The sequence below is a fragment of the Cryptomeria japonica genome, chromosome 3 (assembly GCF_030272615.1).
Source record: "Cryptomeria japonica chromosome 3, Sugi_1.0, whole genome shotgun sequence".
NCBI lineage: Eukaryota > Viridiplantae > Streptophyta > Pinopsida > Cupressales > Cupressaceae > Cryptomeria > Cryptomeria japonica.
In genome coordinates, this window is record NC_081407.1 from 914,149,560 (window position 1) to 914,172,052 (window position 22,493).

Here is a 22,493-nt window from a genome sequence, read left to right on the forward strand (position 1 = left end):
ATAATTTCATGTAGGTTTATAAATAATATAAATAAAAATCCCATAGCACTTAGCTTTATGAATCAATGAACAAATGGTAACAGTCATGCATGTATAGTGTTGAATTACTATTTGGTGATTGGTACTTCAAAATTCAATATTTATTCATTTATTAGAAATCTATAATATTAATTTATCTTTCAAGTATCTATTGAGATGTTTTGTTGTGTGTAAATAGGTTCTATTAAATTCACAAGTTTTGTATTGTAAGACTTTTTGAAGTTGATGCTTAGTCTCTATTTTTAATTGAATGACATAATCACATAATTGTAAGATTATTTTAATTCAAAAATATAAAATTCTTTTCTTATTGTTGAAAGACAACCTGAATCTTTTAACTTATACAAAAATGTGAACCACCTTAAAAATCATTATAAAGATTATAAATTGTAAGTACATATTGTCTAAATTTATGTTAGTTTTTTTATTTTAAGGGAGCTTCACTTATAATTTAAAGATTAGTTTTATGGTAAATATGTTTTCTTTTGTGTAACACTAAAAGATGCATATCAAATCATTGTGGAGATTTATTTCGAATTTACATTTTAAAAGCCCGAGGATTAAATACATGACTATGAAAATGCCTACACCTCCAAATCTCATCTAAAATAATGAATGTGAGATCTAGTGATTACACCAATATTTAAAGCTACATAATAAAAAGACGAGATATAATAATGTGATAAAACCATACAACTTATAAACCATTCTATTTAAATTAAAATAGATATTTTTAATTATACTAAAAATAAAAATAAAAAAATAAATAAAATAAAATAAATATTTTTAATTATTACTCCAAAGGGTATTACACTCACAAATGGTTGAAAAAATCTTGTATTATCGTGAATACAAAAACAAAAACAAAAACATTTATAATAAGAGTAGTATAATAATAGATAAAAAATAATATTATTAATTATTGTCCTACATAAAATTCATTTTTTTCTCAATGATAAGAATGAATATAAAATAATAATTTAGTGATATGTTAATATTATAATATAATAATTCTAGATTCTTTATATTTCAGTTCATGTTGGACTTATCAGTCTCGGAAAAGACAGGAGGTTTCTTGACTAATTTTATCTTTTTCTTCAATAAAATTACGGGCCTCGATCTTTTACGGAAAAATAAAATAAAATATTATAATATAAAATGATAATGATAATGTAGTCTTAATAGATTTTTTAGTAGAAATATAAAAGTTTAATGAAAATATAAAAATACAATAATAAGAATATATTAAAACATAATAATATAATCATATCTTAATAATAATTTAATAATGTGAAAGCATTAAACCACACTCACATAATGGATGGACAAATATGTGCTAATAAAAACTAGAAGCATTTAATTTGATGTGTTTGTGATACTTAAATGAAAAAAATAAAATAAATAAATTATTTTCTTCTCTCAACTACTACTCACTCTCGGTTTAACTATTAATCAATTATGTCTATCTCCATATAAATATACTAGTATTAATTACAATATTGACATAATATAATAATTTTTTAAGTTCAATAATGAAAAAATATGATATCTTCAATAGACTTTATATAATAATTATGATACTCATAAAATCTACTAATATAGCCTATGAGATCCTTTTTCTATTCAATGATGAGCTCCTCCAAATTATGAACAATTGTAGATACTGAAAACACTACATAAAAAATCAGCTTTCAAGTCCCAAACACATAACCCCACCAAAATTTCATTCTCCTTCAATGCCATGGTTACCTAATAAACTATATAGACCTACATGATTTTTCTGAAAAGAAGATTAAATACAATGGATAAAGTAGTTACAATCAAGCTTTTGTCCCTTCCTTAAAAATGTCCATTCTATTGTCAAACCTTATCCCAGTGCTTTAAATTGACATTTATCCGATGTGAAGGGGTTATAATTATGTGGCATTTAGCTAGCAACAGATATGATCCACCGAAACACTATCCAGCAGACTTTTCACAATGAGTAACCTGATCAAACACAAAATTCATCAGAACAAATAGAGATTCATTATTATTTTTACAAGTGACGTGAACAACATCTATACCATGACAAGGATTTATCCAAAACCAGTCGGCAGCAGACGTGCTCAGCTTAGATAAACTCTGGCCTACATTTCATAAATGTGCATCTCTCCATGCTTTCTTGGCCTTGGCAATACCATCTTCAATAGAACAAAACTAACTTGGCATTGCTATGCTTTTTTTGATAAACTCTGTGTTTTATTTCTCAAATGCCAACTTAACCTTTACAATACCAACTACATAAACTAATTTGGAACTGCTAAACCGTAGAGATGGTGATAGCCATTGCAAGAATTCAATTTCCATGGATAAGAGATAATGTGCTTTTGAAACCTCAAGTGGGTATAGATGGGAAATTCTTGAGTAAGCGTAAATTAGGACATCATTATGTGGATTTATTGGGTATGGGGCGTTCAGGGATCGTGTCAAGCAATCCAACAATTGCAGTAAGGGGATTTTCTCTGAGGGGCAAGGGAAATGAGATGCCTAAAAGGTTCAACGCGCTGTCATCCCCATTAGTTTCATCAATGGAAAGTGAAGGAACAATTTCAACTTCAGCTCCTTTAAATGATCCCACCTTAGAAGGTCGTTTAGAGACGGTCAGTACAAATATAGGAAAATAAACTCGTGATTTTGTATTTATCTTTGTTTTCTCCTTGTTGTATTGATTTCCTAATTGTATTTGTTTATATTGCAGATAATTTTTAATTGCCGTTTTCTCACATTGATGGCTGTTGTAGGGTCACTGTCTGGCTCTGTCTTGTGCTTCCTCAAGGTATGTGAATTGCTTGGGATTTGAAGAAGGCTTCTGATGAGTCTATGCTTTGAATTATATAGCTCTGAAGATTCAGTTACTTAATTGCGCCTGGCTATATCATTTTTGTTGAATATTGAGACATAGAATAGCCGTAAGTTCACTTGGGAAAAATTCTTGGTATTGGATGAATTCCAAGGCATAGGAATATAACACGAGGGGCCATTTCCTTCTACAGGGAGGAGCGTACGTGTTTGAATCCTTCAGGGAATGGTTTTGCTTTTGCTTGCGAAATCGTGGCACGGGGAAAGTGATTTTGCTGCTTGTTGAAGCTCTTGGTGAGTAAAGTTCTCCAAACCTCACTAGTTGTTAGTTCTTTTATACTCGCGCTTGATTTAGAGGCAAAAATTGGTACTCTCTAATCTGCATAACACTACATATTTTTTCCCTGGTCTGTTTAGATCTTTTGACCCGTGAGGCTTAGGGCTTAAACACTACTCAACACTTACAAAGATATCCGAGTTTAAAGCCTGTCTGCATTCTTCATCATGACTATATGCAGTGTTCTTCAGTGGCCAGCTGATCCTAATGCCTGGGGATTACACCTAATTGCACCAAAATTCAGATAAGCCTTGTGAACAATAAAAATCCAACTGTCACATCTGCCTACCAGCAAGAGAAATGCTTATCCAATTTAATATCGGCTTAACAGGACTGAAAATCCTGTCTTCAACATTTCTAGTTGAAAATAACTGTAAATCCTTTCTATTCAGGGGACGTTGATATTAGTAGCATTTAATTTATTTATTTATTTTTATGTTTTTTTGATATCATGAGAAAGCCCAAGGACTGAAAATCCTGTCTTTATATTCATGGGACGTTGATATTAGTGGCATTTAATATTTTTATTTATTTATTTATTTATATCATGAGATAGCCCAAGGACTGAAAAACCTGTCTTTAGACATTTCTACTTGAAAATAACTGTATATCCTTTCTATTCATGGGCGTTGATATTAGTAGCATTTAATTTTTTTTTTAATTTTTTTTGATATTGCGGGATAGTCCAGCGATGACTGACCAGTCACTGGGTAAATCCAGCTGGCGAGAGTTGAACCTTAGACCTTCATGGAAGAACCCAAAACTTTGGCACAACCTTACCAACCATTTGAACTATGGATCGAAGCCCATTAAGTAGCATTTAATATTAAGCAATAGAGAAGGATACTGAAATGTCTTGATGGTGATGAAACTATACAAGACCAAGATCTTTCCTGTATGAAAGATTGTAACAAAGAAGATGGTTCCACTTTTCACGTTTTTTCAGTAATGCATTTTTTTGTGCCGACTCTGGAGTAACTTGGTTATTTGAGAACTTCCATTTTATCACTCTTAACCCTGCTAGATTTTGCCCGGTATATTCAAATAAAGTATCTTTGATATTTCCTGCCAGAGTAAGTGAAAGGAAGTTCAAGTAGTTCCTTGATGTAGGCCTGGGGACTTTTCAAACTCAAGAAACTTTATTTCAATGTGGATAACTCTTTTGTAGGTCATCATTAACAGAAGTGATTAAGAGATGGCAGTGCAAAGGCAAAGTTGGCTTAAGGTAGGCCACAACTGGGGTCCCTGTCTCTTAAGGCAATTGAACACAACATCTCAGGTGTCCAAGTTTTGGCAACTTGCCTGTTATTCCATGTACATGCTCTAGTTGCCAGTGAACTTTATTTACTCCATAGTAAACTAATCTAAGTCAGGGATCGTCTGCACTTATTTATTATATTCTTATATATATTATAAATTGAATTTCAGTATTTTGTAAGAGCTACATTAAACAGGAAAATTTTCAGCTCAGCATAATCAAACTTATTTGGGACTCGTTGATTTGATTGACATTTAGTCCAAGATTCAAGTTATCAGTACAAAGTGCTCCCAACTCTTATGGTATAGTTTGATAATTTGTTAAGGGTCAGATTGCCATGTGGCTTGATACACCATCTCACTTTTAACCGTACCATAAGAACATAAATCATGCCTTAATCCCATCTCATCCTGTAGTTTCCGCAGCAGAGAATTATTGTAGGACATATTTTTTCTTTTCTGTAAAACTATGTTATAAACGATAAGTGCACGGCTATTTGATATGCGAAAAAACTGTGTTGTTTGTGGCAAACAAGTTTCATAGACTGCTTTAAAACCACTAGAAATTATCGAAAGCTCAAAAACTATTGAACTCGGACCATTAAAAATATTTATCTATGCTTTAGTGCAATACAAAAATAGAACCATTACACATTCGTGTGGTGACAGCCACCGTGCTCGCATGGCTAGGGGACCCTGATCATTAACCCATGTGTCCCAACCTGTTAGCAAAATTTCCAGGATGTCCTGTCCAGCATTATTTTCATCGTCATATATTTTATATTCTTCAGAAATCGCTAAATTTCATTATAGGAAGTAATTTTTTCATTTGTCTAGAACATATACTGCCAAATTAAATTTCTTCTTCCAAAACAAATCTATGCACAAGAAACAATAGAGAAAATGTTTTGGGTGGCTGTTTGAGGGGCTTGCCTCAATCAAACTCTTCCTCCATGATAGCAATGATTTTGGATAATATTGAAAGGATAGAGATACAAATGCTTTAAAATGAAGATACGATTAATTGTGATATAGAAAATAACAACTAGACTATGATAGCACTTGAAATCTTCTATAAAAGACACGAAATGATCAAAATAAGAGGGAAGGAATCATTTGGAATTCTTCCAAAACCTACAATAAGAAAGTAGCTACCTCAATGTTACTGTTCTTCACAATCCCATGAAGGTGATGATCAAAGAAGCTTAAGAATATCACATGCATAGTGTTGAATAGCTTTCTGGTTACAAAATAGTAGGGTTTTTTCAAGTTTCCGAGCTTGAGAGAGAGTTGATACGTGAGAAAATTTCATCCTTATGTCAAAGAGGAAAGTTTGAGTTGATTTTTTCAATCTGACTACATTCAGGAGCATTACTTTTGATTATCTGCTCGAATGTAACACTCAAATTGGCCACTGAGCCCACAATTTTTTGTGGATCGCTAGTGTGTCATACAAACGTCCACATGTAACACTACCATCCAAAAAAAAAAGAATTTTAAGGGCCCGAATCATCATATAAATGATAGAAATACATGATTTTAAGTACTATCATTTTGTATTTGAAAAGTTCCATATCAAAGGGGTAAAGTAAGGAGACAAATGCAGTATGAAATTGCATAGGTATGCAATTGTCGACATTACAACTCCCATTGGCATCTGTACATAGTAAACTTAGGCTTTTCCTAGTGGTTAACTGTAATGTCCCCTTCTTAGTGATGGGCATTCAGTGGTTCAGTGGCCTATTCTGGAGACCCGTAGGCTATGTGGAAAGGAGAATTAGGGTTTCCAACTTTTGTGGAGTTCTGCTCGAGCTTTTTTAGGGTTTACCAGGAGAGAATTCTTCAGTTCTGTCTATGGTTTCCTTCTGGTTTTTCATGAGCTCCAGGGTGGCATAACATGCATTTGATTCTTTGGTGAAGTGAGAACTTACTATTTTTAGTAAGTTAGGGTTTGGCTGTTTGGATGATGCTGTCTTACTGAGCTTTCCAAGCTCTTTCTCCGGGTGCGAAGATCATGTTTTTCAGAGGAGTATTTCATGACTTACTATTTTTAGTAAGTGGCAGTATTGAGCAATTCTATTTTTAGTAGTTTGGACAAGGTCCTGATCCTGTAGCAGTTCAATGGTCTTCATTGCTCAGTTTCATTCTGGATTTTGTTGATAATCAGTATTGGAGTCATAAGTGATTTAATTAAATATTATTTCCTTATCCTAAGGTCTAATATTTAATTATTTTATGACTGATTAATGATATATTGGGCGACTTAGGAAAAGATATATTTATATCTAATATCAATGTTATATTTTCCTAACTTAGGCGTTGAAATTTGAAGAATGCATTATGTTATTATTGAAGACTTAGGCAAGTTCGAACTTGTTTAAATTATTGGTAAAAAATGCAACTTGGGCGCCCACCTTGGGAAATGAAACGAAATGTCATTTGGATGCCATATGTGAGTGAAATGAAATGCAAATTGGAGGTGAATTTGGTGGCATTTACATTTGAATTTCAGAGGAAAAACCTCTAAATACAGGTGCTTGGCCTCCCATTTGGATATCTTGAAAAATTGCATCGTTATGCTGCTGGTTTGGCAATAGAAATTTGAGCTTCGAAGTGAGCCTTCCTAGCTAAGTGCAGTTTCGTACTTGCAAGACAGTACCTAGCTGTTTTCCATGTTCTCTCAGTGATCTTTGTGAGTTTGTTGAAGTGTCGGATTGCTGGTTCTGCTGTAGTTTGAGTTTTGGTGTGTTTCCAGGCTGCTGGGAAAGTCATGGCTGAAGCATATTTCCATTCATAAGTCTCTGTGTGATCTCCTACTGCTTCTGGGTATTGGCTCTTTATTTTTCTATGTCCCAGGCAATGGTATTTGTAAGTTTTCAGCACTAATCTCTCAGTATTCATTTTTATATTGCAAATCAAATTTTCTAGCTTTGGCATTTTTCTCTGTGTGGGCATTTTGGAAGCGAGTTGAGTTGAATGGGATGTTTAGAGGTCAGTTTGTTGATTGTACTTGGTCATTAATGATATATTAGCAATTTGGGAGTTGTTTGGGGATGTTAGTGTGAGTTGTGAGTGAGTTTTATGCATTTTAGTGTGTCTGGGTGTTGCTGGTTGTGCATTTCAGCTTGCTGTCATAAAATTACAGATTTCTAGAAGTTGGTGTTTGGGTGTGCCTTTCGTAGTGTGAGATGGTTAGTTGATTTGAGAGTGATTTGGGGTATTTTGAGGTGAGTTTGGAGAGAGATTTGAGCATTTCTTAGTTTCTTGAAGTTGCTGTTCTGAGTGTTATTGATCCTAGGATTTCATGAATTCATGTTGAAGGGTCTTTTGGGAGTTAGTAATTGTTTGAGGAAATTTATCAGCATTGGACATCATTACTTCTCTATTCTATCTCTTTATTTCATATTGTAAGGTTAAGTAGTAGTACTACTAACCATTTCCTGGATTGTAAGCATTCCCACTGGAAAGTGGAAGAAGCTGGTTTGCCGCCTATATTTTGATATTTGTTACTCAGTCCTCTCGCTACACAAGCGGTTGAGTGATATTTGTTTGTAATGGTCCTCCTGCTGCATAAGCAATTGAGTGATGTTTATTGTAATGATCCTCCCACTGCATAAGTGGTTGAGTTGAGCTTGTTTGGTGCGTTCAGTCCTGTTGTGACGTTTTCACACATCGCCCCATTGCAAATGGTGTAATGGGCACCCCCTGTTCGGTACTAAATTTATGTCCTTTTTACTTAGTGTAATTTTGTCAAACAGTTGGCGTGCAAGCTGACTATTGGATTTTTTGGTTCTTGATTTGCTATAGGATAAATTTGGTAAACTGATATTTATTGTAAAACTTTCAAAGTTTATTCAATATAAAAATAACCAGACATATCAAATACCAAAAACAAGAGGATTAATGCTGATGGTATTTATTTAATTCCAACTCCAAGCATACAAATCAGATTTGAAGAATATTACAGACCATATGATAATAAACAAATTCAAACCTGGACTCCACAAGTATAGAACCTGCTGAAAACACTGTTCATGCACTGTAGCTGCACTATTCACGGCACTGTAGCATTTTTACTATTCACGCAGCACTGTAGCAAAACACTGTTCACGCGGTACTGTAGCAAAAACACTGTTCACGCGGTACTGTAGCAAATCACTGTTCACGCGGTACTGTAGCAAATCACTGTTCACGCGGTACTGTAGCAAAAACACTATTCATGCGGTACTGTAGCAAATCACTATTCACGCGGTACTGTAGCAAAACACTATTTTCAAATCTGCACTTTCAAACTCCTGTAAAACATCATGCGAGAGCACCAAATGAAGCCCAATGTGTTTCCTGAATGAAAACACCATTAATCCTCCTGACTGTGTCTTTCAACAGCGAAGAGAATGATAGCAAAGAGGGATTCCGTCCTCCAAGCCCAATAATCAGATTTCTACGAAATCCAACAGCATCACATTAATTCATCCCAGCATATCCCAAAAGAGAGCTCTCAACCTCCATTTATATCTTCTCCCTGGATGCAAACACTTCATTTCCTAAATGTGGGATAATACAATTAGAATAAAATATTATTTCCCACAATGTACCATTAAAGGGAACTTTTAATATTTTAAACATTACTTTATATTCCCAACCTTATAAAATAACAATAAAGTTAAATATTTAATTTAACTTTACACTTTATCGTTAAATATTAAAACATTGTTGATAATCATTGTCGCCTTCAAATATTTTTACTGATAGTTATGCCAACCAGGGAAACACTAAAAATTTCAAGTCACTGCTTGGAGACTAACTTACTATAAATAGTAAGTGTCTAGAAACCCTGTCAAAGCAGCACCGATTGGCCTGAAATCGAAAACACCTAGGCCAAAACACCTCAGGATCCCATCAATGTCCTTGTTAGCCTTCGGGACCATGTCAGAATAGGCTAACGACACCCCATATCATGTTGCGCTAAAAAGGGGACATTACAGTCCGCCCCCCTTGAAATTGCTTGTCCTCAAGCAAATTCGGTCCTGAATGTTGCAATACCTGCTCATTCTCCCATGTAGCATCCTCATCTGGCAGGTCTCTCCATTTCACCAAGTATTCCTTAACGATTCTGTTCCTGAGTGTCCTTTCCCTGATATCCAGAATAGCTTCGGGTACTAACACAAGCTTCCCCTCCTCATCCAAAGGGGGTAAATCTGCAGAAGGCACTACACTCTGACCAATGGCTTTCTTAAGCCTAGACACATGAAACACATTGTGCACCCGACTGCCCTCTGGAAGCTCAAGCTCATAGGCGACTTCGCCCACTCTGCGAATCACCCTGTAGGGACCATAAAATCTAGGCTTCAACTTTTCAGCTCCGCTCTTCTTGAGTGATGACTGTCTATATGGTTGTAGCCTCAAGTAGACCATATCCCCTACCTCGAAACTGCGCTCTATTCGGTGCTGATCAGCGTACAATTTCTGTTGATTCTGGGCTTGCTGTAGATTCTCCTTGAGCACTTTCAGGATGTCCTGACTATCCTGCAATAAGTTTTTGGCTTTGGGCACTCTGCTGTCCCCCAAAACTAAATCCATGAAGCTAGGTGCATCATAACCATAGAGTGCCATGAAAGGAGTCATCCTGATGGACATATGATAAGTGGTGTTATAACAATACTCTCCCATATGCAACCATCTGACCCAAGCTTTTTGTTGTGCAGTTACATAGTTCCTCAAATATCCCTCCACCCATTTATTCACAATCTCTGTTTGCCCATCTGTCTGCGGATGATAACTAGTGCTAGGTGTAAGATCTGTACCACACAACCTAAACAACTCCTGCCAAAAAACACTCATAAACTTACTATCCCGATCACTGACAATGAATCTGGGCAACCCATGTAACCTGAATATCTCTCTAAAGAAAAGATCTGCCACCTGTGCTGCTGTGTAAATGGACGGAATAGCAAAGAAGTGAGCGAACTTCGTCAAGCGGTCCACCACCACATAGATGCAATCCCTTCCCTGCACTCGTGGTAAACCAGTGATGAAGTCCATCGAAATACTTTCCCATTTCCTATCTGGAATGGGCAAGGGCTGTAATAAACCTGCAGGAAATGTGTGCTCTCCCTTATTCTGTTGACAAACCGCACACTCCCTGACATACCTCTGAACATCATCCTTGAGCCCTCTCCATGTGAACCGCTCTCGGATCTGCCTGTAGGTCTTGAAGATCCCCGGATGCCCAGCTGTGGGTGCATCATGAAATGCCTTAAGTATCAACTCTCTCAAATGTGATGACGGAATCAAATAAACCCTGTCTTGAACTCTGATCAATCCATCTATCACCTCATAGCGATCATCCTGTATAGTACCTGAAATCAATCCAGAAGCCCAAGCATCTCCGACATACTCTGCTATAATCTGATCTCTCCAATCTCCTGAAATCTCTGCCAGAGCACATAAGTGAGGTCTCCGAGATAAGGCATCAGCCACCACGTTTTTCTTACCTTTGACAAACTCTATGTCAAAGTCATAAGCCTGCAATTTAGTAACCCATTTCTGTTGCCGGTCATTAAGATCACGCTGGCTCATGAAATATTTTATGCTATTGTGATCAGTTTTGATCACAAACCGTCCACCTACTAAGTATGATCGGAATTTGGCCAATGCATGCATTATGGCCAACATCTCCCTGTCATAGATAGAATAGCTCCTCTCAACACCTCGAAGCTTCCTACTCTCGAATGCAATGGGATGTTTCTCCTGCATCAATACTGCCCCTATCCCATCACCTGAAGCATCACACTGAAGTTCAAAAGGCTTCGTGAAATCTGGTAGAGCTAAAACCGGACAAGATGACATCACTTGTTTGAAGTGGTCAAAACATCGTTGCGCTGCTTCTGTCCATACAAAGGCTCCCTTTTTAGTGAGGTCTGTCAAAGGTGCTGCAGTCTGTGAAAACCCCTTAACAAACCTCCTGTAAAACCCGCATAAACCAAAGAACCCCTTAAGCTGTGTGAGGTTTGTGGGAGTAGGCCAATCTACTATAGCTCTAACCTTTTCGGGATCAACCCGAACACCATCCGCACTAATAATATGCCCAAGGTATAGTAATTCTGTCATACCAAACTCACACTTAGACTCCTTGGCATACAAAGACTCTCTCTCTAGGATAGATAATACCTCCTCCAAATGCTGTGAATGTTCCTCCCAGGTCTTACTGAAGACCAAGATGTCATCAAAGAAGATCAAGACAAATCTCCTCAACTGCTCCCTAAATACCTGGTTCATACAACTCTGAAATGTAGCGGGTGCATTGGTTAGTCCAAATGGCATAACCATAAACTCAAAGTGGCCATAGTGACATCGGAAGGCTGTTTTCTCAATGTCCTCTGCTCTCATCTTGATCTGATGGTATCCAGATCGCAAATCAATTTTAGTGAAGAAGCATGCCCCATGCAACTCATCAATCAGCTCATCAATCCTAGGAATGGGATACCTGTTTTTAATTGTTTTCTTATTCAATGCCCTGTAATCGATGCACATGCGCATCGTCCCATCCTTCTTCTTTACCAAAACTACAGCTGAAGCAAAGGGGCTTTTGCTAGGCCTAATGTGCCCCATTTCCAACAACTCCTTAATTGCCTTCTCTATCTCATCTTTATGTTTCTTAGGATGACGATAAGGAGTGATCATCACTGGTTTGGCTCCCTCCTCGAGCTCAATAACATGCTCCGCACCCCTGTTAGGAGGAACCCCGTGAGGAATATCACTGAATACCTTGGCATGCCTGTCAAGAATCTCCTGTATATCTGGTGGATAACTCTTCACCCGAGGCTCCGGTGAAGTTGGCATAACTAAGCACTCTGTCGCCCACTCTATGTCATTATGTCGAAAAAGTTTCTCCATTCTCCTCAAAGAGACTACCCTGCAACTCCCATCTGAAAGTCCCCTGAGTACAACAGTCCTACCCTCATGCTGAAACCTCATTTCCAACTTCGCTAGGTTGAAAGTGAACTCAACCAGCGATGCCATCCATGTCATACCGAGGATGACATCGTAATCTCCCATGTCCACAACATAGAAATCATCTTTCAACTCATAACCATCTCCAAATCTAATGTGAAGATTTGAAACCTTCTGAGTACATAACAGCTTTTGGCCATTAGCCACCATGACTCTAAAACCATCATGCTCCTCTGTCTGTAAACCTCTCCTGGCTACCAACTGTGTATCTATAAAGTTATGTGTAGCCCCAGTGTCAATGAGAGATATCACTTTCTGCCCCTGGATAGTGCCCCTGACCTTAAATGTGATTGCCTTTTGGGCCCCTGTCAAGCGTGCCAACGATCTATCATCCTTAGGAATGCTGCTCTCCTCTATCGTGTTACCCTCATCTGAATCGGAATGCTGATCCTCCCCCTCTGACTCTGACTCCTCTGCTGAAAAATACTCCATTTGATTTGCCTTAGCCTTGAGAGGGCATTTATGAGATAAGTCCCAAGGCTCTCTACACTGGAAGCACAATTTCTTCTTTCGAAGTTCATTCAAGGTTTCACTGTCTAGTCCTTTGGATCCTTCTTTGGGTTTGTTATACTCTTTCTGAAATGGTTTTTTGTCTTTGTCCTTGCGGTAGGAAGAATCTGTTGAATGGTATTTTCCTTTGTATACCGAAGGGGCTAAATCTCGTGCCTTTTTAGTTGCTTCTGCTAAGGTGAGTGGATCATGTCCCTTCACCCAACCACGTAATGGATCAGCAAGCCCATCACAAAATAACACCACCAATCTCCTAGGAGAGATATCAGTAACAAGTACAGACAAACGCTGAAACTCGGCGATGTAAGCATCCACTGAACCTGACTGTTTTAACTGTGCTAGCTCCTTGAAATGTAACTCGGGATCCCTAGTGTCAAATCTCTCAATCAATCTTTCTGTGAATTCCTCATAGGATGTAATCTGATTATGCCCCAGAGTCACCATGCCATGATGCCACCATTCATGCGCAACGCCGTCCAAATGCATAGCCGCATACTTGATAGCCTCATCCTTAGGCATAGGATTTAGCTGCAAGTATGTATCTATCTTCTGCACCCAAGCTCGTGCAGTCATCTTCCCTGAAGCATCATAATAAGGCAAGGAAAGTTTTCCAACTTTCTTCCTCAGCTCAAAATTCTGATTCCTCCCTCCTGCTCTAGGCATATGTCTCATCCTCAAGTCCATATAATCTCTGAGGGAAATATCTGCCTGAAACTCGGGTCCACTGGCCTCCCAGTCCCTCCTGAACTGACCCTGTAACTCAGTAATCTGCGGTTCGTTCACTGGTTGAACCGGATCCCTAGGTGGAAAGGTGGGTAGAAGAGGTCTCGAGCTCGCTGTTCGAGCTGGGCGTGCAATGTGTCTAAAGTTATCCGCCTCATTCCCATTGTTGCCATGTCCATTATTACCATTAATATTATTCTCAGGGCCATTGTTGTTGCCACGGCCTCCATTATTATCATCTCCCCTATTGTTATCGTTTCCCCCATTGTTATTGTTTCCATTGTTGGCATCACCTGGATTAATATTGATGCCCATCTGTCTAGCCATAAGCTGCAACATCATGTCCATTCGCCTATTCTGCTCCTGCTGCATACGCTGCCCCTGCTCTAACGTACCCAGCAACTGTCTGAACATCACCTCCCCCTGATCTGGAACGATATTCCTCTCATCTCGGTCACCCATACTGCTGTCCTGATCGAAGAATATTTCCTCTATATCTGTATGACTGGATTCTATGTCCACCTGCACGGATGAACTAGACTGCTCACTCTGACTATCCGGATTTCTATTTTGTCTGGCCCTGGTATTGCGAAAATTATAATGCCCCTGTCGCATGCTCAATCATACATTCTGGACCTGTTTTATTTCTGCAATATGTTTTGGTGAAAGTTTCCCACAAGATGGCAGAATCTTCTGCTCTGATACCACTGTAATGGGCACCCCCTGTTCGGTACTAAATTTATGTCCTTTTTACTTAGTGTAATTTTGTCAAACAGTTGGCGTGCAAGCTAACTATTGGATTTTTTGGTTCTTGATTTGCTATAGGATAAATTTGGTAAACTGATATTTATTGTAAAACTTTCAAAGTTTATTCAATATAAAAATAACCAGACATATCAAATACCAAAAACAAGAGGATTAATGCTGATGGTATTTATTTAATTCCAACTCCAAGCATACAAATCAGATTTGAAGAATATTACAGACCATATGATAATAAACAAATTCAAACCTGGACTCCACAAGTATAGAACCTGCTGAAAACACTGTTCATGCACTGTAGCTGCACTATTCACGGCACTGTAGCATTTTTACTATTCACGCAGCACTGTAGCAAAACACTGTTCACGCGGTACTGTAGCAAAAACACTGTTCACGAGGTACTGTAGCAAATCACTGTTCACGCGGTACTGTAGCAAATCACTGTTCACGCGGTACTGTAGCAAAAACACTATTCATGCGGTACTGTAGCAAATCACTATTCACGCGGTACTGTAGCAAAACACTATTTTCAAATCTGCACTTTCAAACTCCTGTAAAACATCATGCGAGAGCACCAAATGAAGCCCAATGTGTTTCCTGAATGAAAACACCATTAATCCTCCTGACTGTGTCTTTCAACAGCGAAGAGAATGATAGCAAAGAGGGATTCCGTCCTCCAAGCCCAATAATCAGATTTCTACGAAATCCAACAGCATCACATTAATTCATCCCAGCATATCCCAAAAGAGAGCTCTCAACCTCCATTTATATCTTCTCCCTGGATGCAAACACTTCATTTCCTAAATGTGGGATAATACAATTAGAATAAAATATTATTTCCCACAATGTACCATTAAAGGGAACTTTTAATATTTTAAACATTACTTTATATTCCCAACCTTATAAAATAACAATAAAGTTAAATATTTAATTTAACTTTACACTTTATCGTTAAATATTAAAACATTGTTGATAATCATTGTCGCCTTCAAATATTTTTACTGATAGTTATGCCAACCAGGGAAACACTAAAAATTTCAAGTCACTGCTTGGAGACTAACTTACTATAAATAGTAAGTGTCTAGAAACCCTGTCAAAGCAGCACCGATTGGCCTGAAATCGAAAACACCTAGGCCAAAACACCTCAGGATCCCATCAATGTCCTTGTTAGCCTTCGGGACCATGTCAGAATAGGCTAACGACACCCCATATCATGTTGCGCTAAAAAGGGGACATTACAAATGGGGACCCCTGCTTTTTTTTTGCTTTTTAGGGTTTGTTTTCTAGGTCTTTTAGGGTTTTGTCCGTTAGCCTTTGCATTTTTGAGTGCTGTCGGGGAGATCACTTGGATAGCAAGTCTGGCTTGAGTGAAGTCCTGTACCTGAAAATTGGCTAAGTCTGAAAGTCTTGATCCTGAAATTTGGCTAAGTTTGAAAGTCCTGATCCTGAAATTTGTCTAAGTCTGGAAACTGAAAAACCTCAAAAAACTAGATTTTGCAATATAACTCCTGGAGGTCTGAAACCACTCTCAAACATCCTGAAAGTATATATGGAATATAACTTAAAGTATAAGCACTTATACTTAAATGTTATATTCCATAAAAATTATCCTGATAGAGAGTTCAAAAAGTCAAATTTCGCTCCTGTCCTTCACTGAGGATCCAGAGCGAAAAGCGCTCCTGTCCCTCACCAAGGGTCCAAGGCGAAGCGCTCCTGTTCCTCACTGGAGGACCAGGGCGAATTTCATTCTAAGTGCAATTTCTTATTTTGCGAGAGCTTGCTAACTGATTCCTGGCCTTGAAGATGACCTAACTCTGCCTTGTGAAGTGTTTGGAGACTTAAATTTTGAATGGATTAGCCAGAAAGGACAAAAGTGCTCCTGTCCCTCTCCAAGGGACCAGGGTGAAAATGTTATTTTATGCATATTTGTCACTGACTTTTCTATTTTGTTTTGCGCAGGGTCTCCCGAAGTGATGATCGAATGTGACTTGATACTTTTGAAGATTTTGAAGGCACAAAAATGGTGAATTTTGAAGGTTAAAGGAAAAAGTGCTCCCGTCCCTCTCCAAGGGACCGGGGCGAAAAGGCTTATTTAAGTCATTCCTGGCCTTGTTTGGTTAAATTGAGACATCAAAGGCATGGTGGACGGCGAAATGAACGTGATAGAACATTCAGACTTGATTAAAAACAATGAAATGATGAAGTTTTTGCCTAGAAGGTAAAAAGTGCTCCTGTCCCTCACTGAAGGACCAGAGCACTTTTCTTTATATGCACAATTTTAGACCTTTTTTGGACATTAACTCTTATTCATAGCGTGAAGTAAGATGAAATCTTCCCTAGCAAAGGAATTTCGAGGTGAAAAGTGAGACAATTTGGCTTAGAAGGCAAAAAGTGCTCCTGTCCCTCACTGAAGGACCGGAGCTTGAATTTCAAAATTGCACTATTTTTTGCAAGGTTAAAGTGATTTTACGATTTGAAGAGGTCAAGGGAAGCATGTTTTGTCCATTGAATATAATTTAAGCGGTTCACAAAGGAGTAAATCAACCCAAATGACAAAAAGTGCTCCTGTCCCTCACTGAAGGACCATGGCGCTTTTTCCAGTTTCTCCTCTTTGTTTGATATTTTATGGCAAAACTTGACTTGGATGGGAAGGACTAATGATGTTTCATGCCTTAGACGCAATTGAGAGGTTTAAAGAACAAAGAAGTATGCCAAAATGTAAAAAGTGCTCCCGTCCCTCTCCAAGGGTCCAGAGCGATTTTCCAAAAAGTATGAATTTCTTGCAAAGCCAAGGCAAGTTTGTGATTGAAACGAATGGAAGAAGACATGATTAGCCCATTGAAGATAATTTGGAAGGCTAGCAAAGGACGGATAGGCTTGAAATTGCAAAAGTGCTCCCGTCCCTCACCAAGGGACCAGGGCGAAAAACATGTTATCTTGCTCTCCTCTCCAATTTTGGACAAACCTAGGCCAAGGCGCAAGTTTGAAATGATGTTTAAAATGCTTCGAGGTGGAATTGAGATGCAAGACTTGCGAATTTTGATGACAATTGGCAAAAGTGCTCCTGTCCCTCTTCGAGGGACCAGGGCGAAATTTCTAAATATGCCCATTTACCTTGCATTTTGAAATAATTTTTTTGTTTCCAGGACTCAAGATGAGGTGGGGAATGATGTTCTACGCCTTGAGGGTAATTTGAAGATTAATGTGATCAAGAATTTGCACAAGGACTCAAAAGTGCTCCTGTCCCTCACTGAAGGACCAGGGCGATTTTTATAAAATCAACAATTTCCCTCCGAGATTATGCTAAGGCAAGGTTGTGCGAGATGGGAAGGATCTTCTAAAGCATGGTGAACAAAGATTTGACTTCAAAATTTGAGAATCCTAGCCTAAAAAATGAAAAAGCGCTCCTGTCCTTCACTGGAGGACTAGGGCGAAAATCTTGGGAACACTCATTTTGCCTTGCAAAAAACGAGTAAAGCATGCATGGAACAAGTGAAAGAGATCATTGCTTACTCCACAACGAAAATCGACAAATGAAAGATGAAGGATTGAGGACAAAAGTGAAAAAGTGCTCCTGTCCCTCACCTAGGGTCCAGGGCGAAAATGTCCTAAAGTCACGTTCCTTCTAAAGATCAAGTGAATTAAACCCAAGACTCCAATCAAAAATGTCATTTTAAAATGCCTAGATGAAGTTTTGAATGTGAAAATGAGGAATGCAAGGCCTAGATTGAGAAAAGTGCTCCTGTCCCTCTCCAAGGGACCAAAGCGAAGTTAATGGCATTCATTATTTTTTACCATATTTGGGCGTTAACATCCTCCAAAATCGCATTAAATGCCAAATTGCTAACTTTGGAATATTTGAAAAAATTAATTAAATTGACATTTAATAAATTAATTTTGAGCCTCAAAAATCGAATTTTTTATTGTTAAGACATTTAAAATTAATTTTTGTGAAATTAAAATTAAAAATGGAGCGCTTAGAGGCTTATTTTTATTTATTTTATCAGGTCGGCCTCTTGTTTTTGCAATTTTATTTATTTTTTGGCCTATTTTTGCCAAGTCGGCCTATGGGGGTAAGGTGGTGAGCGCTCTATATATTGAAGGGGTTTGTTTCACAATTCAAATCATTCATTCATCCCTTCTAAAGTGCGAAAGTGTGGAGATTAAGGAGGGCGAAATTCATCTTGAAGGCTATTGGAGAGGCGAATTTCTTGCTAGATTGGAGGATAATTTCCAGACTTTTGGAAGGCATTTGAAGGCGAATTTCCAGATTTTGAAGAAGATAGTGGAAGGTGGAATTCTTTTCCAAGCTAAAGGAGGCACAATTTGTTCAAGAGATGGCTTTGATCTACATTTTGCCTAGCGAATTTCATCTATTTTTGCATCATTTCTTAGAGTTTAATACTCAAGGGGAGGTATGGCGAAATCATCTTGACACCATTATTGAAGATTTGAATTTTGAACTTTTATTTTGAAAATTATAAGTTTGGCATAGTTAATTAGGAAATGATAACTCAAGATTTATCACGAAGTTTCCTAATTAAAATCCTAAATCTTCCTTTTGAATCCTAATTTCTACACTTCAAGATATATTATTAATTGTGAAATGTTGTGTAGGTATCAAGATGGCGACTCCCAAGCTCGAAAGATCTACAAGTCGGAAGGCTCTCCTCAAGGAAAATCAAGCCAGATCAAGGAGGTTCTCATCAAGGACGATCAAGCAAGGACAAGGACGACCTTCTTCGATCCAGCATCATCAGGATAAGGGCGACCTCTTCCAATCCAGCATTCCAAGGCGAGGTACATCAACATCCTGCACATCAAAGACAAAAGGAGTCAGAGCAAAGGGTTCGTTGAAGAAGTAGATAGTTTCAGAAGAGTTAATTAAAGCGAGCTTCTCAACAACATCAAGTTGAATATCTACCAAGTTACAAGTGTCAGACGAGGTGGCATCCTAGTCATCACTTCTCCAGTCAGTGTGGTCCATCTTAGCATGTCTAGATTCAATGTACCTAACTCATGGAAGGTGGCACAAACTCCGATGTACCTACCCCGGCTATTCATTGGTGGAATTTTCCAGAGAGGAGATGTGTCCAAGCAATACAATTATTTCATTGGTCAAGCATTAAATGTTATGTAATGGTTGTAACAAACCCTAATAAGGGTTTTCATTGTTGAATCTTGGCCATTGATCTCAAATTGATCTTAGCCATCGAATTGTATTGAGGGCACTATATAAGCCCTGGCATTTCATTTGTAAAGGCAATAGATAGAAAGTAAGTTAGAGAGTTAGAAAGGAGTTAGTGAATAGAGAGTAGCTAGCTAGTTGATAAAATAGCAATTAGAGTAGAATAGGAGGACAAGGCAAGAAATTGTTGCCATTGATTGTAAACAAACTCCATTTTCATTGAAGTAATGGTGAAGTGTGTCGTTTCTTGCAATATGCATGGTTTCTTGTTGAATCTTCAATCCTAGATGGTAGATGATTAGATGAATGGAAGAAATGTGCTTGATTGATGGTGAAATTCGTATATCCATACTACTAGCAGTTTGTTGATTGCAGACTTGCCTTGCGTAGTCAACTGGAATCATTCAGCTTAAGCTCAACTTCAATTGTTGCTTCTTCATTGATATGCATCAACCTGATGGTGTCTATGCCTGCAGTGATGATTTGAACATCATAAAGCTTTCCTTCGAAGATCGCACTAACCTTGTGGAGATGGTCCTGTGATGTCAAAACAAGACTTAGTTAGAATTTCATCAAAGATCATTCATTGCTCTTACATTCTTAGTGTTAGGATTAGATCCTTTCCTCGCCCTCGTCTTTTTTTCTTTTTTTTCAAATCTAAGGCAGTAAAATCCTGTGTTCCAGCAATATTTAAAGCAAATCAGAAGTTCAGTCATCAAGTGTAAGTCCCCTTGTGATTCGAGCAAATCACATCATACCACTGGTGCTTATCCACACGTAGAGATCCTACAACGAAGAACCTTGAAGTCACCCTGATTGATCCTTTTTGCGATATCTTCAGCATTCAGAGGCTTTACTCAAGAGAGGATAAGGTACCTTTAGGTATTTTATTCTGTGTTTGATAGTGTACAAAATACACGTCAACAAGTCCTCCTGCTGAAACATTGCGGTTGAGTGATTCGTGTTTTTGAGTGTTGTTCTCTTGGCTAGTTTACTGCCAAGCTTCTTGATTCACCTGCTAGATAAGCGGAAGGGGCTGGCTTGCCGCCCATTATTGTATTCAGCACTTCAGCAGATTATCACTAACAATCCCATGCTACCGTATGCTCTCACCCTCCCAGTCTGGGCTCTCGGTGATCAAAAGGTGTAGGGTTCCCTTCAGTTGTTTGGATTTCATTATTCTAACCCTAACGGGTGATTGGTGTGATTGTAAACTTGCTATTGAAAAATCAAAAAAATTAAGGGGAATATTACATTGACCCCAAATTATTCCTAAAACTCATTAAAGGGTTTGACATGAATGATAACTAACCATCTTCAATGGTTTTATATTGTTTACCCAAAACCATCAAGTGCATACCTCTTTATTCTAGATCTATATTTCCTTTCATATGGGAAAACCTGTGGGAACAATACTTTGTCAGTAGGTTTGTGACTATGTGCCATTTAATCAATCATAACCAACATGTATGTGGTACGCCAATTTTTGTTTTGCTTACATTTCTTCTCACTATAATTTGCTAAACTACAAGAACTGCATGAGTATAAATGCTAACATATATCTTGTGCGTTTCTTGGTCAGCAATGATAACTAGAACCATCATTTTACCATGATTCTCATAATAATTTGCATGTTGTTGATCTCATGTACCTGAATTTGAAGTAGATGCCTCACTTGTTATATATGTTTTACCTTTCACAAGTTTTGTGGTTCCATTACTTGGTTTACCATCCAATTGGAGTCCTTCATAGTTTGGTCTTATATTTGGTTATATGGGATTTTTAGTCCTTTGTCCATGGCTCCCTAAGCCTTCTCCATCCAAACCCATTGTCTTCCTGCATGTGGAACCGATCCCCTTTTCACATTTATGCCATCATCATGACTATTATTAGCATCAACATGTGCATGGTCATCAACATTATGCTATTGATATAAATCATATGGTGATTGACATCATAAACAAAAGAAGTATCAAGATTATCTTGGACTTCATTGAATAAATCCACATCATCACTATTTGTCACAACGTCAATATCATATGGAGGGTCCCCATCACTCTTGTTTTTTTATGGTGGGTAACATCCACCATGTTATTAGTTTTAGAAGTAACATCAAACCTTAAAAAGAGGTTATTAGTAACTAAACTTCAATAACTCATTTTTTATAACTTATCGTTGCACAACTTCTAAGATAACTATTATTTTTGTTCCTTTAACCTTTGAGTGCCATCCTTTAGCACATATAACCTAGTTAAGGCATTAAATAGGCTTACTATAACTGATGCCTTGAACATAAAATTGTCTCGGTCATATTCTCTCATATCTTTGACAAGTTTTTGGAAATTACTATTCAAAATTCAAAGTATTCTTTGTCTTATGTCTCCATTGCTATCTTCATGACTGACATGACTTGATAGCTCATTCTGTCATCCAGTTCAACAACATGACTTACTTTTTCGTGTTATCATTTCCTTTAACCTTAGCTTTATTTGTGTGATCTTGTCTATGTTTTGTCTTCCCCATTTTCAAAAAATGAGTTATTGAGTAACAATCAAACACTTCATTTTTGACAACTTTCTCCTTTCTCCATAAAAGAAAATTATTATTGGGAGTTTGACTCACAACTTTAAAATTTGACTTGATGGAGATAACAAATGTGATTCAGTAGACAAAAGCACAATGACTTGAGGACTTAAACTTTAATATGGAACCAACTCAGCTTATCACTTGCAAGAATTTCGCGAATTTTACAAATTTGACTTTATGATGGAAAAATATTTTTACAAGATGTCAATGAGAAAACACTCTCCTTAATGGAAGAAC

At 37.6% G+C, this 22,493-nt stretch overlaps 1 protein-coding gene across 1 annotated transcript in view; it reads left to right on the top strand.

Moving 5' to 3' along the window:
• The first annotated feature begins 1,981 nt into the window (after positions 1–1,981).
• The window catches only part of LOC131073425 (uncharacterized), a 51,929-nt gene continuing 31,417 nt past the window's right edge, over positions 1,982–22,493 (top strand). Inside the window, exons 1-3 of the mRNA XM_058009894.2 lie at positions 1,982–2,681; positions 2,780–2,857; positions 3,075–3,174. Coding sequence (XP_057865877.1) covers positions 2,355–2,681; positions 2,780–2,857; positions 3,075–3,174 — 505 coding nt within the window. The 5' untranslated portion in view covers positions 1,982–2,354. The remainder of the gene's footprint in view (positions 2,682–2,779; positions 2,858–3,074; positions 3,175–22,493) is intronic.